The 13,760-nt window shown below is 33.9% G+C and overlaps 1 protein-coding gene across 6 annotated transcripts in view; it reads right to left on the reverse strand.

Moving 5' to 3' along the window:
• Positions 1-4,486: 4,486 nt before the first annotated feature.
• ANKRD17 (ankyrin repeat domain 17) overlaps positions 4,487-13,760 on the reverse strand; it is a 154,987-nt gene continuing 145,713 nt past the window's right edge. For all 6 annotated transcript variants that reach the window (XM_041726240.1, XM_041726243.1, XM_041726242.1 and 3 more), the window contains 5 exons: positions 13,394-13,591; positions 7,247-7,495; positions 6,568-6,746; positions 5,984-6,148; positions 4,487-5,089 (listed from right to left, as the gene is read on the reverse strand). In XM_041726240.1, the coding sequence (XP_041582174.1) occupies positions 5,030-5,089; positions 5,984-6,148; positions 6,568-6,746; positions 7,247-7,495; positions 13,394-13,591 (851 nt within the window). In that variant the 3' untranslated portion in view covers positions 4,487-5,029. The remainder of the gene's footprint in view (positions 5,090-5,983; positions 6,149-6,567; positions 6,747-7,246; positions 7,496-13,393; positions 13,592-13,760) is intronic.

Genomic DNA, 13,760 nt, shown 5'->3' on the forward strand with positions numbered 1-13,760 from the left:
TTAAAAAAGGCAACCGGAGGCGCCTTTGTCGCTCCGTGGGTTACACAGCGGATCGGGGCGCGGTCCTGAGATCGAGCCTCGCTGTTGCTTCCATGTTCAGTGGAAGCCAAGGAGTCCGCTTGAGGATGCTCTTCTCCCTTTGTTCCTCCTCCCACTCATGTTCTCTCTCAAACAAATGCATAAACCTTTAAAAGAATATTCAAAAAGAAACCAAAACAAGCAAAAAACGAAAAAGGAAGCAACCAACCGCTAGTGACTACTGCTTTAAAGCGGAAACAAATTTTAAATGGAAATATCTTGGCCTATAGACTGTGGGAGTAAAGAAGCAAGTTCTTAGGCTGCTGCATTCCTCTCCTTCCAGGGAACTGAGGTCACTGGAAGTTGGTCCTTCCATGATAGCACTTAAGCCTCGGGACTCTGATGTTTTAATATCCATAGGAGAAAAGGAGTTGATTAGGTCCACCTTTTCTGGAGTTACATATTCTCATTTCAAAGTGTTCCATGCTTTAAGTTTCAATATTGTGATCTAAAAAAATGTATGAATATTTAACTTCTGCTAATTTCATATATATTAATATATATATTTCTAAATCCATGGAATAGGGATGATCAGAACTTAACCCACTTTGTAAAGAATGTTGGAGGAAGTATTTGTCAGCTATAAAGCTCAATACAAAAGGAGGGTTAGCACTAATGTATATACTAGTTATCCAAAATTGTGGTAACTCTTGAGTTGCAGAGTACAATATGAAATGACCATACATTGAACGAACCAACTGATAATTTGTCAACTCTAATATTCCAAGTGAACTTGTGCAGCATATTGGAATATTTTTTTTTGAATTTCAACATTTATAATTAGTCTGCTTGTCTTTATTATGTCACACAACTATTTTTTTTTAACTTTAAGCTCCTTAAAGATAAAGGCTTTCATTTTCGTCCTGCAGTTTCTGAAATTCTTAACCCATCAATGCTGAACACAGGAGTGGACTCAAAACTTGAATATAGGCTATTTACACATATAGACTATTACATACATTTAAATTTCTCATTTCCCAAATATGCCTTCTGAAATGTTTGACAAAAGAACCTTTAAAACATAATTCTCATGATCAATTGTTAAAGTGGCCTCTTGAAATAGATTTAGGTTGAATTTTTTTCTTTCCTACTTATTTAATGCATTGCTTTTCAAAATTAAAGCTAATGTAAAATTAGCCTTTCATCTCTACTGAAAAACATCCCCTCATCTTCCGAATCATGGTTTTTATTTAGCATGCCAAATTGGATTTTACCTTTCAAGTGTGAATGCATTTAAAGACTAATATGAAACCTCTTACTTCAATACTTTACATCTTAGTCATGTATTTCAACTGTCATATTAAGAAGGAATTCTTTATGTCAAGCCATAGTTGCACACTTTTCATTTACCCAAAATACTAGTGATGGTATTTTTGCAATCAAGGTTTGTAACACAGTAAGTCATATTAAAGCACTAATGAAGGTCTCATTCTAAATTCCTCACATGGAGTTAATACTAGTTAACTGAGTGTTGTGACTTGTTGAAGCAAGCATTTATCAGTAAGATGTATACAGGTTTCCTTCCTATCTGAAAGTAGAGCACTCTTGCCAAGTCTTCCATAGGCCAAATTGGTGGAAAGCAGAGTACTCCCTGCTTTCTGAAAGTTTGCGTTGTATTACTTGGCATTGCAGAAGTTCTGTAATAGATCTGCAGGAATCAAAAAGTGTTTCTGAGAAACTCAAAATGAAGATGAAATAAAATAGTTCTGAAGAGGTTTTGTGATTTTGAGTTTCCCTCTTTAGTCTATTACTTTGTATTGTTTTAAAAATAAAGTGACTAACATAGTGTGCAAAATAATTTTTATGAAATGTGTATTTGGGTCATTTGAGTCAAAAGATGGAATAATATTTTCATGAAGAACAAGACAGGATCTGTCAGTAAACTATCCCCTCCCTCCATTTTTTTTCCTGAGAAGAAAAATGACAGTAAGTTCTTTAACAAAAAGTTAATTTTCAACTAATGATTTAGTTTTACAGTAATAGTAAACAAGTGAAAAATACCTTTCACATGAATACAATTAATTTTTGTGAATATGTTGATACATGTTGAAAACTCATGAAATGGGGATTCTGTTGGCACTGGTAAACAAAATCATCTCTAAAACGAAATGGTTGGGGGAATGCCTAGGTGGCTTGGCGGTTGGGTGCCTGCCTTTGGCCCAGGGCGTGATCCTGGAGTCCCGGAATCGAGTCCCACATCAGGCTCCCTGCATGAAGCCTGCTTCTCTCTCTGCCTGTGTGTCCGCCTCTGTCTCTCTGTGTCTCTCATGAATAAATAAATAAAAATCTTTAAAAAAATAAAATGAAATGGTTGATATAAAAAGATTACACAATTGGGATATTTTGCTATTTAAGGTGTGATCTAACCCAAATATTATTTCCAAGAGTTAAGTCACTTCTTAAAAGAATCAAAGAAAGGGGTGCCTGGATGGCTTAGATGGTTAAGCACCAGACTCAGGTCATGATCTCAGGGTTGTGAGATCAAGTCCAGCGTCAGGCTCCATGCTGGGTGTGTAGCCTGCTTAAGATTCTCTCTCTTCCTATTCCTTTGCACCAACCTTCCTCCCAGCCCTCCAGCTCTTGGGTGTGCACACTCTCTTAAAAAAAAAAAAAAGAAAGAAAGAAAGAAAGAAAGAAAGAAAGAAAAGAAAGAAAGAAAGAAAGAAAGGAAAGGAAAGGAATACGTTATGTAGTCTGCAATTACACCATACGCTTTCAAAAAGAGGGGAAAAAAAAAAAAAGACCTGCATGGTCTCAAAAAGTTACGGGTTTTTTATTTGTCAAATAAAAATGCACTGTATTACATCTGAAATATAAAAAATGTTGTTTGAAAAGTGTTCCTAGTACAGACTTCTAACATCATGGTATTGTATTCAACAAGACTGAGCTCCAAAACTAAATGTGGAGCATGCAATCTATATCCCTCTGTCCCATAGGTTTATTTATTTTTTTGTCCCATAGGTTTAAAGTCAAGAAAATAAAGGTTCTTTCTTATTAAGACACCCCCATTTCAACAAACCCAGTTTTGTGAATCAACACAACTCATGTGTTGTAATAAATATTGAGTGGTATCTGTTATCTAGGATTATTTTAATTATAATTAACAGGAAAAAAATTAAGCAAAAAATTATAGGATTGTGGCAAAAGTTATATATAAAATATGTTAAATAGCATTACACACCTTTCTTAATAAAGTGCTATAGTTTTATTTCATAGTTATGTTTGCAGGGTATCATTTAATTTTTCCCTTAAATTTGGTCATATCAATTATAGGTAGAAAAACAAATTTATATATTTAAGACCACCTCCTAAATTAAAAGATATAAATGTGTTGTTTAGAAACTTCTAGATATGTTTGAGAAACCTTTTTATTCAGGCTATCAGAGTAAAGAAATAATTTCATTTACTTTACAGGCAAGGAACTCTGTTAATATTTTCAACTCTGGGTGATTCATCTGAATCTGAGATTCACATTGTGGTATTTGTTGAATTAAAAAAAAAAAGATTGATGCATTTCTTACTTCATTTTTTGCTTATTTTCTTTTATATTTCAACCATATAATTTATTTTTCCATATGAGACAGGGTAGGACACATACTCTTCTTGGATGTGTTATTGTTTATTGTTTCAAGTGAATGGAATAGATAAATCCCACTGAGTAGTTTAGTGTGGCCCTGGATCTTATATAGGCAGGTTAAATGAAGATGGTATTTGTATTGTGTATTCATGTATACCATAAATTATCTTAATGACAAATGCAAAATTTCCTTATTACTTGTCCCAAGTTAGCTGTTGATCCCTTTCACTGATAATATACAAGTGTAGAGAATAAGAAGCCTTTAAAATTAGAAAAAAAAAAAAAAAAGATACTTCCCACTAAATTACTGAAAATTGGAATTTTTATGTTGACTCTTGATGACTGGAAAGCCAATGTTATGAATCAATATTATCCAATATAAAATAGTACATTGAATTTTTAAATATTAAACAGTATATTGAGCTTGTATTATGGTGACTGGGAACCAGTGCTGGCTTTTTATATTCTCAGAAAGACTAAAACATCTTATGGTTAGAAGAACCACAGGTGATGACGAAGGTGCTCCACTTCTCTGTAGCAGCCATTACAATAAAAATCTTTATAAAATTATTTCACGATCAGCAAGAGAATTTTACTGATATTAGCGGTAAAGATGAGAAGAGAAGAGTGAAGAGAGAAGTGTGTATTAGTTTTAAAAGTGTGACAAGGTAATATAAAGACATGGAAAAGTGACAAATTTCTTCTATATGTGCCCTGCTGCAAACAAACTCAAAGGAGAGCGAGATGAGTATTTTAAAAGCCAACCTCAGGAAACATCCACTGATAATGCCCATTATTTTACTTTATACTTAAATTACACAAGCAGAAAAGTTATGCTTATTAATAGTTTAATGTATGAAGGAAACATCCAGATTTCTGAATATGAAGGTACATATCTCACATTAATTTAAGTCTACATAAAGTAGAGCCTCTATACTGACATATTGAAATTTACTTTCTGCTTAGCCTTTTCTGTTATGTAAACAATTGTACATTTATTTGCCATTCTAAAACTTCAGGATCAAGTTTACATAATTTTGCTAAATTTCCGTGTTTGCTCAGAAGCAGTTTACAGTACTAAAACCAACCAGCCAAAGAACAGCTTCAACAGAAAGTTATGTCCAAAGGGCAAGAGGGAAAGAAAAAAAGAAAAATGATAAGAAAAATGCTAACTAAGGTAAAACGGATGATGGTGGGGAATGGGCAGTCACAAATGTTCACAGAAAATAGGTCAGTTAGTAACTTCTTCTGCAAAAAGCCTACACACTTCAGTCAAGCACATCAGTAGAATGATTTGGGAGCATAAATTTTTTTCGGCCACTTGTGATTTCCTCTGAATGAAAAGGAATCTGCAGGCTAACAAGCTGATCCTCATCAGCCAAGCTGGTTCATATGCACACTGTTCATATGAGGTGCCCAGGGTCCAGTCCACACCTACGAATACAGAGTATATGTTTTATTAAGTATTATACATGTACCATATATTTGATTAAAATCTTAAAACCTAAGGAAGTGCTCTTAATACCTATGAGCTAAAATAGCTAAATCTCATTCAATTTGCAACATACTTAGCAACAATGAAGAAAAACAAAGATAAGTCACTTTTGTTTTCCTGATTTGCTTATTTCTCAAACAGGATCTGATTTATCATCATTCATTTATTTATTTATTCATTCATTCATTCATTCATGAGAGACAGAGAGAGAGAGAGAGAGAGAGAGAGAGAGAGAGGCAGAGAGGCAGAGACACAGGCAGAGGGAGAAGCAGGCTCCATGCAGGGAGCCTGACATGGGACTCGATCCCAGGTCTCCAGGATCATGCCCTGGGCTGAAGGCGGCGCTAAACCGCTGAGCCACCGGAGCTGCCCTTATCATTGCTTTTTAAAAACCATTACCTGAACACATACAGACTGATGACTAAAGGGAAAGCAGTCAAAGATATTAAACAGACACCAAAATAAGCTAAAATATACTAAGCATTTCTGTGAGTTTTTGGCGTTCTGACATTTATAATACTACTTATAATAAATAACCCCTAGATGGCCCTTTTAACAGCACTAGTAAATTCTGATGTATAAAATTACACTTTGTAATTTAAAATATTTTTTACTTACCATCTGGTCCCAATGAAATATACCTTTTATAATTTTAGTTCCAACCACTACCTTTGGTACTATTTTCCATATCCTTCTGTTGTATTTCAGCTATACTAAATTTCCTCAACTACCTATATTCACCATACTTCCTCATTACCATGATTTATCTGTGTCTTATTTGTCTTGGCATCTCAAAAACACTAAAGAAATGTTCACTGAATGATCAGACTTACCGTTTGAGGGCCATTATTTTCTGTGGAGCTTGAAACCATCTTTATCAGGGAGTTCCAAGAGGGGTCTGCAGCATGAGGGCCATTAAATATGGGTCCTCCAGCACCATCAGGAATAGGTGCTACTGGAGGAATCATTGCATTCCCATACACAGAGAAAGGCATACCCTTAAAAGAGGAGAAAACAAAAATTATGCACATAGTTATATCTCCAAGTCACTGCTTACTTTTTCCAATATAACTGATAGCCTTAAAAATGATATTTGAAACTGCATCTTATTTTGAAAAGTATATTATCTAGGTTATCTAAAAATTATTTTCCATGATGTGATTTCTTTTTTCTTTTGGCCTACTATAGCCAAAATATTTGGCCAAAAAACATTTCTCTAAACAAGTGGGATATACATATCCCACAATATAAATATTCCAATATACCAATATTTCTATTTTAGCCAGATTTTGGCCTACAATTACAGGCTAAAACCTGCAAATCATTTCACAAGTACTCACCCACCTGTAAGTAAAATGAAGCTAATAATAAGAAAAACATTCAGAAATATGAAAGTCACCATTTAAGTCACCATTACCCCAACTTTAGGAAAGTCCATGTATCCTGCAGGAACATGCTGATGGAATGTACCAGAAGGAGTTACAATTCCTGTACTCTCTCGCTCCATTGCTTGATGCTGTGAAAACACTCCTGGATCGGACATTGGCCTATGAATCATAGGATTTCCCATACCAGGGTTACACCAGTCTACTTTGTCTAAGGGAAAATAACCAGGCAAAAAAAAAGATAGCTAGTGATCTTTAAAACCAGAAGATAGCAAAATAATTTGTATATTTCTATCTAGAATTTTCCACATTGAATTGTACATTCCTTCAGAATAATACTGATTTTATATATTTACTGCAGTATTTCCCTTGTGTGTAGGTAGTGATATAGTAGTCTAATAAAATAACCTAAATATTGTTTTAAAAAGAAAAAAAGCCAAGGTAAGATAAAGAGTCCAATAGGAAAATTAGCATCTCCTTAATATGATGAAATGAAAGAAGGAATATACTTGCATTAGATAATTTTCAGAAAACAATTAAAAATTCAACAGGAGATCACATTACAAAAAATGGCCTGAATTCTTAAAACTGATTAGTGAAAACTAAGAGATATGAATACAGATCTTTTAAGAATGACTGTTAAATATTACTTACAATATTTTAGTTAAATGCATATACTTAATTTCTAGTAGGCAGGATAGCATGTCTTACCTTGATTGCCACCAATCCCTTCAAAGGACCAGATGCCGCTATGCCCTACTGATGTAGATAAATTACTCCCAATAACAGATGGAGCTGAAGTTCCAGTTTGCCTGATACGTGCAGAACGTTCCGTCCCAATAGGGACTGGAACTTTTCTGTCCTGAGAGACATTGCTGGGCTTTTCTGACCCTAAAGGTACTGATGATGGGGCAGGAGACGGTGCACGAACTCCAGAGGATACAGACTGTGCAGGAGAATCTAGAGAAAAAATATTTTGAAATATACAGGTCATCTATAGAGGATATAATTTTCTAAAACTAAATCTTACATTCTGAGGACACTTTAAATAGGTGTTCTCTGAGGAAAAGTGAAATATGAGAATAATGCTTAAAATTATGCATATTAAAGTTAGGTTAAGTTCCATGACTTCAAAATCATTTCTTAATTTGCTTCACAATTTTTCCATTTAGTTCTGTGATATCAAAATGTGAAGATGTCTAATTACACATGTATTATAACCCATTAAACTAATTACTATTTAAATAAATGCTTGACACTAAGTAAAACACCAGAGCAATGAGAAGACAATGTTTATTTATTTATTTATTTTTTTAGAAGACAATGTTTAAATTAAAAAGGCTAAACAACAAAATAGAGGTGGGGAAAATCATGCCTATACTGGCAGTTTCCAAACTATTTCAAGAAGTGTCCCTTGGTATGCTAGTATGAAACAAAGGGATTCAGGTAGCCAATTAATATGGAAAATCTAACTTGAGAAAAAAGAAATTTCTTTAAATCAGAACCTCACAGAACCTTAATATGCTGATAAAATACCAACAGAGCACTATGCGTCATTGCCCAACATTGTTTTATCGTATCACATGGGTATTTCACAGAACAAGGTTTTCAAAATGACAATTTAAGCTTTACCTATCAAAATAAGGTGAATTCTTAATATAGTCAATTTGGGAGTATTTTTTAGTGATTCAATTTCTTCATGCACTAGAGAAAAATAAAAATAAGAACCCAAATTGTACTTCGTGTGAAAAGTTTAAATATGAGGCACATTTAAATTTAAATAGGGTGTAAATGGTGGAGCCTGAAGCCTAACAGTCAAGAATTACTTGTATATCTACAATTTACTCATAAATGCCTGACTGTATGCCCTAGATGCTCTACTCTAGGGATAATCACTTAATAATATTTTTCCATTTAGTCATCATTTCACATATACGTTGTCTGTGTGTGTATGTGTGTGTGTATGAGTGTGTGTATGTGTATGTGTGTCTACATTCCTTCAAAGGGATTCAGGGACTTATTTGCTAATAAATATGCAAAAATCAATCAACCTGTCCACACACACGTACACATATACAGAAGCACAGTGCCTCCTTTTTTTTTTTTTTTTAAGATTTTATTTATTTATTCATGAGAGAGACAGAGAGAGAGAGAGAGAGAGAGAGAGAGAGAGAGAGGCAGAGACATAGGCAGAGAAAGAAGCAGGCTCCATGCAGGGAGCCTGATGTGGGAATTGGTCCCAGGTCTTCAGGATCACGTCCTGGGCCAAAGGCAGGCACTCAACCACTGAGCCACCCGGGCGTCCCAAGCACAGTGCCTCTACTTCCCAAGGTACTTTTCAGGTAATTTGGAAGACAAAGAAAAATTCATTAATAGTAGTAGCATGAAAATGTTTAAAAAAAGGTTTGCAATATATATTTTAAAATCATATAGATTTGGAAAGTTCTGCAGAGATCAATTTCATCTTACTAGTACTTGCAGAAGTCCATTTTGTCTAAATCAATAGTAACACTTTTCTCATGGATTGTAGTAATATGATTAACTATAAAAAGAATGTGAAAGCACTTTATAAATTATTATTATAAGGATGTAGATATTATTGGGAACAAAACATGAAACGTATGAGCTTATCTGTACAAGTAAACTAAGAACTGTTTGTTTTTTTAATGATTTTATTTAGTTATTTGAGAGAAAGAGCATGTATGCGCATACGAGGTGGGTAGGGGTAGAAGAAGTAGACTCCCCGCTGAGCAGGGAGCCCCATGTGAAGCTCGATCCCAGGACCCTGAGAGCATGATCTGAGCCCAAGGCAGCAGCTTAACCAACTGAACCACCCAGGTGCCTTGAACTGTTAGTTTCTAATGAAAAATTAAAATATATCTTCTGTAGTTATGGATACATTAGCATTTCTTGACAATATTATTTTCAACAAATCATAAGAAAATAGAAAAGCCATATATGTGTCTTTAGCAGTTACAAATATTTTAAAATTCACCTTAAAAGAAAGAATTCTAAGATGGAGGTAGGTGTAGCAGCACAAATTTTGATTCTTCCCAAATCCTTCCATTAAAAACAAGCCAAATCCTTCCATAAAAACAAGCTACCAAGTTAGCAAAGCCAAATACCCATGGATAACATCTATACCCAAACTAAAAGTATCCAAACATATGGAAAGATCCAAGTGAATGGGAACAAATCACCAACAGCTATCAAGACCTCAGTGGTATTAGCATCTGTGTGGAAAGAAGCAATTCTCCAGACCTAAGAATAGAATAGGAAAACAAAATAGTCAAAGGTACTCAAAGAAAAGCAGAGAAGGCCAATCTGAGAAAAGCAATTGAAACCAGGAGAGTTCTGCCTATGTGTGGGTAATTGCAAGGGATTTGCAAAAATGTCTGAAGAAGCTGGAGCAATAGTGGCCCTATGAATTCTCAAAAATATGGCTGAAGTCTCATTCCAGGATAAAACCTCACACACCACTAAGAAACTTTTGAGAACAGATTCCAAGTTGAGCAGGAAAGGGACAATAGAAGCAAAGCAAACACAAGACCAGTCAAGAGTAAATCTATTATTTCAGCTACCCACACTCATGTACATGTAGATACAAACACTCATGCATCATGGGTCATGAAGTTTCTTCCTTTCAAAATTATGTTTTTACTGTTTTTTGAACGGACAACAGTTTTATAAGACCGAATGTCAAAATGCCCCATTAACTAAATCTGCTAAGGACTGAAACTCACAGATCACAGCTAGTGATCAGTAACCAATGCATGAGCTGTTTGAGTGCTGGTAGGAATAGATTTTAGCATTCTGAGTAGAGTAAGAGCTCAGGTGATCTCTGCCCAGCCTTTATATGCAGAAGGTTCTTGGGTATCACCAATCTATTGTCTGAGGCCTCAAGAAAGGATTTTTTTTGCTTTCTAAAAAAATTTTTAAAGGAAGGGTCCTGTGTCTCCCATATCCCAACTTAATTTGCAGGGTCCTAATATCATATCCTCATGTTCTAAAGGAGAGGGAGTGAGAAGAGGACGGACTATATGGAGAAATATGACAGAACCTGTTCAAGTACATAAAACCAGACAAATACATTATGAAAAATAAGTCACATGCTTCTGCAGTTAGTTCTACAAAGGCATTCAGAATGGCAACTTTTAAGAAAAGTATCTGGATAAATACTGAGAACAAAATTTTGAAAGACTACAATAAATGAAAATACAAAGGTACACTCACGTAAACAAATTACCTCAAGAAGAGTTGAAAGTCTGACAAAACAAACTAAAAGGTCATTAAAAAGTAACAGTATTAAGATTTACATTAAGTGAGGAAAATGTAGACTAGCTAAAAATTCCATATTCGAGGTAAAGGTGAAAGTCTTGCCTACATCAATCACTTTAACAATAGCAAAACAATGACTCTAATTACAATTCCTTCTACATGTATGAGTGAGTTGTCCTTATACAAAAGCAAACCTATTATTTTTACTCAACAAGTGCTACTTCTTCCCCCATTCCCTGACACTTTGCCTCAAAGTCTGATGAGGAATAATAACACAGTCCAAAGAAACTCCTGACTTCTTATTAATTACAAAGGGAAAAGTGATTAAATTGACAATACAGAAACCTAGCATACAGGATCTTAACCAAATGATCAAAGTTAACAGCACCAATATTGGTACAAACTAACATATTATGCAATATAATGAATGTTTTGAGAGAAGGATATAACACTGGCTATATACTATATTCCTGTCAAAAACACATAACCTAAATTTAATTATGAAGATATATCAGAAAAACAAATTAAAGAGAATTTTACCAAACCACTGACTCATAATCTTTAATAAAGTCTTTCTTAGAAAGAAAAGGAAGGCTTAAAAGACCGTTCCAGATTATTTGACATTAAAAAGATATGGAATTGAATGCAATTTTGATCTTGATTTGAACCTTGGATGAGAGGAAATAATAAATGTGTTATTAGGACACTTGGTGAAATGTGAATATGGACTATCAGATAATATTGTCTAATGTAAAATTAGCTGAATGCTAATTGTACCATAGCTATGGAAGAAAGTTTTCTTGTTTTTAAGAAATATTATCATTTAGAGTATTCAGGGGAAAGTAGCTGGATATCTGCAACTAACTCTAAAATGGTATGGGAAAAAAATTCTACCCATCTACATACACACACACACACACACACACACACACACACACACACACAAACAGCCCCCCAGAAATACGACCGTTGGGCCCAAGGAATGTGGCAATATGTTAACATTGGTGAATTTGAGAAAAATATAGAATTCTTTGTACTATTCTCAAAAGTTTAAAATTATTATTTTTTAACTTAGCCCTGTAATATGTTTACATTAAGGGATTCCTGGTTCAAAGGTAGAAAAAAAATCTAAAAAAAAAAAAAAACAAGGTTTTAGGACAACTGGGGATATTTGAATAGGGACTGCATATCACATGATATTACTAATTAATATTTACATTAGGTATTTGATAATAATATTGTGGCTGAGCAAGAAAATGTCCTTATTTTTTTTAAAGATTTTATTTACTTGAGAGAGAGAGAGAGAGAGAGAGAGCATAGGCGGGGTGAGGAGCAGAGGCAGAAGCAGGTTCCCCACTGAGCAAGAAGCTCGACATAGGGCTCAATCTTGGCACTCCGGGATCATGATCTGAGCCAAAGGCTTAACTGACTAAGCTACCCAGCCACCCCAAAATGTCCCTAATTTTTAAGATGCACACTAAAGTTTTTAGTTCTTAAGTGTTATATCTGAATCTTACTTTCAAATGGTTCAATAAAAAAAGCAAAGAGAATAAAATGGAGCAAAATGTTTAAAACATTGGCAATCCTAAGGAATTATCAATTGAAAGGAATATAGATGCTTCTTAACAAAAAAGTGGGAATGTATCAATGAAAATTTTAATGACTTCAATGACATTTTGTATCACTTAGCAGTGTATTAGAAAACCTAAACTATATCGGTTGCATTGTTACAAAAAGCACAATGTTTTTCAACAGTAACAGTTAAATGAACATACATCCAAACAAATAAAAAAAATAAAAAAAATTTAAAAAAACAATGAAAAGCCCACACACTGAACTTATAGGGCAAAACAACCTATTATACTTTGTGCATTTCATCCAAAAATTTTGGAGTTTATTTCCAAAAAAAGTAATAAAAGTAAATAAGTATATTAAAGCAATAAACATGATATCTAAATAAATAAGCATTAATATCAATAAGTATGTTTTTACTATGCTTAAAAACATTCTCTGCTTCTAAGAATCCCTTCTATTTTAAAGATTACCAAAAAATTTTAGGTTAACATTTTCCAATGAGCAGTCGATTCCCTTTTCTCCCAATTCCTATTTTTTCATAAACATGAAAACCAAAAACTATCCTTATTTTTATATATAAATAGGTGAATATGAATCACATATATGTAGATATCTTAAGGAATAGATTTATTCCTACATGGTTTAGTTTCAGCTCAACATACTCAGAAGACACTGATTCAGCTCTGTTACATATTTATGGATAAAAATTAATTTTAAGAGGAGTCTAAGAAAAAATTAAGCAGGTACAATCACTCAAAAATTATTGACTTTATAAGTTATTTATAATAAATTATTTGTAATTATTGATTTTAAACTTTTTAATCACTTGCTATTTACAACAATGTTTGCTCCTCTGTTCCCATTTCATTAGTCTTGATATATTCAAGACTTATTCAAAGCTCTTAAATCATCTTTTACTTTCTATTTTCCCCCTTAAAACCTTTTGCTTTTAAGGAAACATATATACAAACTCTTCTTAATGGAATTACAATGTATAATACTCACCATTCGATGCTGATGAACATGGAGTCAACAAACTAAGTGGGGAAAAATGCTGTCTGTTAAAGTTAGCAGCTGTGGGTGCTCCTCCAAGGGGTGCCCCAGGTCCATACATTTGACCTCCTGAAAGATTTGAGGCAAAGTTTCCCAAATGTGTAGAAGAAGGTGTTACAGAACCATATGGCGAGTCCATATTGACAATACCTACAATTAAAAGATAATTTATAATAGTTGCCTGTAGAAGAAAAAAAATTTTAAAAACCTAAAATTCCAAGAAGTCCCTAATACCCCAAATATTTTAGATTGCTTAAAAAAAGTCTCCTTGCTTATTCTTCCAGACTACTGACTCATCATTTCCCCCCTCTATAAAGGT

This window comes from Vulpes lagopus, chromosome 12, assembly GCF_018345385.1.
Source record: "Vulpes lagopus strain Blue_001 chromosome 12, ASM1834538v1, whole genome shotgun sequence".
Classification (NCBI taxonomy): Eukaryota; Metazoa; Chordata; class Mammalia; order Carnivora; family Canidae; genus Vulpes; species Vulpes lagopus.